The 5,341-nt window shown below is 42.4% G+C and overlaps 1 protein-coding gene across 1 annotated transcript; it reads left to right on the forward strand.

Annotated features, from left to right (window-relative positions):
• The first annotated feature begins 2,675 nt into the window (after positions 1–2,675).
• LOC122017875 (cytochrome P450 94C1-like) lies at positions 2,676–4,348 on the forward strand. The gene has a single exon (XM_042575585.1). It carries the CDS (start codon positions 2,754–2,756, stop codon positions 4,236–4,238), a length of 1,485 nt encoding a protein of 494 aa, XP_042431519.1. The 5' UTR covers positions 2,676–2,753; the 3' UTR covers positions 4,239–4,348.
• The last annotated feature ends 993 nt before the right edge of the window (positions 4,349–5,341 follow it).

Raw genomic sequence — 5,341 nt, forward strand, 5'->3', positions numbered from 1 at the left:
ATTATATAGTTGCATCAATTATAGTATTATAATTACTATAACTATATAGTATTTACATATAATACCTGTTACAATTATGTAATATCTCCTCAGACTAAGGCGTAAGGTAAGGTGCTTTCATAGTCTTCTAAATATTTATGGTTCAACTTTTAACTATGATACACCTTATTACATTTTTCTTCAATTGGATAATAAATTTAAGATGTTAGACTATAAATATTTATGGTTGGATTTTTCACTATGACACACTGTATTACATTTTTCTTTAATTGGATAATAAATTTAAGATGTTGGGTTATTGGGCAGATGGAAATTTTTTCTAACTAGACCGGTTGAAAATATATAACTAAAGATGGGATAGAATATTGTTTCAAAAATAATAATAGCTGTTTTTTTTTATTTCAATAAAAAAGAGCAATTTTTTTTATTCTTTTTGTACTAATTTATTTATTTACTATTAGTTTTTTAGTTCGATACAATTTTTTCTGCATGACCTATGATGTTAGGGTTTAGCACTTGGCATTGGTTCGATGGACTTTACTCAGATTTGATCGGATTTATACTTTTTACTTGTGGACCAAGATAAGCACACGATCAAGACCAATTAAACTTGTGCCCCCACTATACACGACACAATCCATAATGTAGTCCTGTTGCGTCTCGCTCAGTAAGCAGAGCCACTTTTGCACATTTGACCTGTGGACCAAGCCAAATTGAGCTCAGCATGGCTCTCCATTCCTATCGGACCACGAACGGCGTTATCGTTATCATTTCCCTTTAAGATCGATCGAGTCTAGAAGGAAGACAAATGACAAACGGATTGAAAAAAAATCCAACCTAACGCAGACACACATCTGCCGCTGCTGTCTAGCAAGGCCCCCTACCCGTCGCCATCCAGCCAGGACACTCGACGCTATTCCGATCACGAGTCCGGACACTGGCAAGTGCGGCCTGTCGACGCCCACTGAAAGGCAACGATTTTTTGAAGCACGTGCTCAAATTCCAGTTCCGGCTCGAGCAAAGTGCGGACCAACGCCGCGCCCACCATGCCACCATGCCATCTCATGCTCATGTGTTTCCAGCTCAATTCGCTTTACTCCAAACCATCTATCTCAGTGTCGATCTACTATATTATTCCCATGCCTCGGGGCTCGATCGATTTTCATACCGCAAGTAAAAATGTATGCGGCGCTCGAATCATTTGTGTGGCGCTGGGCTGCCCCAGTTTATCCGATGGTTAGTAGGAAAATAAAATTGGACCGACAACCTCCATGTGAATAAAATAGAGAAATAGTTGGAAATCTACCTAATAAATACTGTATTATTCCCACGTTCTTAATTCCTTGCTCACGGGAGAAGCTACTTGTGAAAAACAAAAATAAAAAAGGAACGTCTTTTGTTAATCATCGCATAAAGCATTCAAACAATGTCGGACTGTTTTTTATTTTTTTAACAAATTAATTTTAAATTTAAACTTGAATTCGTGGGATAAACTTAATCATTAATATTTACATTATAATAACTATAATTCACATAACCGACAGTTATGAAAACGTAAATTTGATAGGATCATCTAACATTCACGTTATAAGTTACAACATGAACTTATCTTGTTTAATAGTGTTTACATTGTTTTTTTTAAGATTGACAGAAATTACGAAACTTACCTCCTGTGTGCACTATCTTTTAGAGGAGTCAAACATAAAAAAGACGGTAGATCTCGTACTAATAGTAACATTAGATAAAGTGACACAGTAGAGCATAGCGCTAGTAACAACCTTCCGTAGAAGGCCACCGCCTTTGCCATCGCTCCCTCCTCTTTGGCGCTCGGCGGTGATGGCAATCTTATTGGTGGTGAATCGATTGCATCCGCTCTATGTGGTAGTAGCCCAACGTAGTCCAGAGGAGGCATGGCGACAGAATGTAACTGTGATGCACCAGAAGTGGTCTCTCTGATGAAGATCTCTCTAGAAAATAGCACCTTAGAAACTGTGAAGATAATTACAAAATTTTGTTCAAATACCGTTCTAGATGATGGACATCTTTTTACCCTTTTAAAAGCCCCAGAGGAGGCACTTTTCATAATTTTCGTCAATCTTATAAAAAAAAATTTGACAAAAAAGTCAAAAGTAAACGATTGAATAAATTTAAGGATTGATCGGTTCAGAAAAAAATAGAGAGGGCAAAAATAAATCATGGAAAAAGTTAAAGGGTCACGGAGATAATTTAGCTAAAAAAATTATAACTTTTTTTTTTAAAATTTTTGTAAAAAAAAAAATTATTCCCGCTACTTGAACAATTCCATTCCGATGAAAAGACTAGAACAAAATTCCAACACGTGATGTTTATTTAACTCCACGGCACGGAGTCGTCGTCTGCCATAAGTCTATTTAAGAACGAGGTACTCGTGCTTTAATTGCTCAGCAAAATTAGAAGCTACCGCTACCTAATTTAAAAAATGTCGCCTATTTTGTACAATTTTTTCTTTTTTTAATAAAATCGCATTCATATGGACTATGTAGCTGACTTATGAAATCCTACCAAATTTATAGTAATTTTAAATTAGAACAAAAATTATACAAGGTAAGGAAAAAAAAAAAAAGGGGATGGCAAGGAGAATCGAGAACTGATCTTTGCCGGTCGTTTTAATTCAATTCAATTTTTAATGCCTGCCATCTCTATAAATTGGAATCGGGTCTTGGTTTGGTTGAATTGGGAACGGCTCTTGGTTTACTTGACCCATTCCATTTTTAATGGCGGAATTGGGAACGGCCCACCTCGCCTCCGTGTTCTTCTCCTTCGCCGCCGTGTTCGTGGTCTTCTCCCTGCTGTTGCTGCTCCTGTGGAGGCGTCCGGGCTGCTGCAGCTGCCACGTGTGCCGGGCGTACCTTAGCGGCTCCTGGGCGACGGAGTTCGACAACCTCGGCGACTGGTACACGCACCTGCTGCGCGCCTCGCCCACCGCCACCATCCACCTCCACGTGCTCGGCAACACCGTGACGGCCAACCCGGACAACGTCGAGTACATGCTCCAGACCCGGTTCGCCAACTTCCCCAAGGGCAAGCACTTCGCCGCCGTCCTCGGCGACCTCCTCGGCCATGGTATCTTCAACGTCGACGGCGACGCCTGGCGCTTCCAGCGCAAGATGGCCAGCCTCGCCGTCGGCAGCGTTTCCTTACGCGCGTACGCCGCGGGGGTTATTGATGAAGAGATTTCCCGCGGTGTGACGCAACGCCTCTGCTCGGTCGCCGACGCCGGCGGGGCCGTCGATCTGCAGGACTTGTTTCGAAGGTTCGCGTTTGATACTATTTGCCGGATTTCATTTGGGCTCGAAAGGGGATGCCTCGAGCTGCCTGTGCCGATGGAGGAGTTCGTGGCGGCGTTCGACGCTGCCTCGCGGCTGTCGGCGATGAGAGGCGCCGCGGCGGCGCCGGTGGTGTGGAAACTGAAGAGGCTGCTGAACACTGGGTCGGAACGAGAGCTGCGTCGTGCGGTCGGGATGATCGACGGGCTGGCCAAGGAGGTGATCAAGCAGAGGCGGAAAATAGGATACGCCGGCGGCCACGACCTCCTCTCTCGGTTCATGAGCTCAGTGAAGGACGACGATGAGTACCTCCGCGACATCGTCGTCAGCTTCCTCCTGGCTGGCCGGGACGCTGTCGCTTCCGGGCTCACCGGCTTCTTTCTTCTCCTTACGCGCAACCCGCGGGCGGCGGCGCTTGTGCGGAAGGAAATAAACGCCGGATCCGGTCGGAACTACGTGATGGCAGCGATCCACGAGAGCCTTCGGCTGTTCCCTCCGGTGCAGTTCGACTCCAAGTGGTGCACCGACGACGACGTGCTGCCGGACGGCACCTTCGTAAGGAAGGGCACGCGCGTGACGTACCATCCGTACGCCATGGGGCGGATGGAAAGCATCTGGGGCGCCGACTGCGGCGAGTTCGTTCCGGAGAGGTGGCTTCGCGGCGACCAGTCGGCGTTCGCAGCAGAAAGCCTCTTCAAGTACCCTGTTTTCCAGGCAGGGAGCAGGGTGTGCCTCGGCAAGGAGCTCGCGCTCATGGAGATGAGGAAGGTGGTGGTCACCGTGCTGGGCCAATTCGACGTCGAGGTGGTGGACGCGGACCGTCCGGTAAAGTTCGCCCCGGGACTGACCGCGACGTTTAGCGGCGGGTTGTGGGCGCGGGTGAAGCGGCGGGTGGCGGCGCCGCTGCCTACTGATCAATTAACTCTGGCGTAATTTTTGGCATCATGTTTGCTATATTTTTCTATAAATGTATTGTCTATAAATAACGCCGTGATTTGACCAGGGGCAAAATGACTATGAACCAAAGCCTAATCTTTGAACTAGCAATTTGCCTTTTGATTATTTTTTTTGTTTCTATCGGATGAATTAGTGATTTGGAAACTAGATGCACAAAACAGGTTATCGGTTAATTGACCAATTGATCAAATAGATCTGATTTGGATCGAGTCCACCATTTAAAGTCAACTTCTCCATTGAATTAGTCAGTCTACCTTTCAACCGTTTGATATATTCAGTCAGTTTCCGAAGTTCCGTTTCGGTTACGTTAGTCCTTTTCAATTTAAAAAATAAATAATCAAAGCTGACTCCTACTGTGCTACGCGATAGGCCAATGACCCTTTTTGCCGAGCAGGCCCAACACAAGCACGTAACAAGGGACGGTTGAGATGGATTCAAATTTTTAAAATGATCTCATGGTATATCTCATATCTATTTTACCCCCCTCTAAATTTATCCTAATCGGATAGATTGATTTACTTAAAAAATAATAATTTAAGTTTAAAAAATCACTACTCTCGATTTATTATAATAAGATAATATTTATTAATATTAATATAATTAGGAGAATTAGATATACACATAAGATTTATTTCTATATTATTCTAAATTCTTTAGGTCTGTCAATCAATTTCGACCTAAGAACTCAAAATGATATGGAACAAAATTCTATGTTCGTCTAGTTTTCCTATTTATATTATGCCCTCAAATATTAATTTGACATAATATATTGAGAACAATTAATTTTTAAACTTAAATTGATATTTTTTTAAAAAATATTAGTCTATTTGAAAATAAAAATTAATTTGAATCAGTTGCTACAATATAGCAATATTCGGGACCCTACGGTACGGATGAACAACATTTGAATCAATTGTTACAATGTAACAATAGATTAAGAAGTTTGATTTGAGTTTTAAAAAATCATTACTCTCAATATAGTATGTCAAATTAATATTTGAGAGTATAAATATAATTAAGAGAAATAGACGAATATATAAGACCTAGTTCCATGTCATTTAGAGCTTTGTACGTCCATC

The sequence above is a fragment of the Zingiber officinale genome, chromosome 8B (genome assembly GCF_018446385.1).
Source record: "Zingiber officinale cultivar Zhangliang chromosome 8B, Zo_v1.1, whole genome shotgun sequence".
In the NCBI taxonomy this organism is placed as follows: Eukaryota; Viridiplantae; Streptophyta; class Magnoliopsida; order Zingiberales; family Zingiberaceae; genus Zingiber; species Zingiber officinale.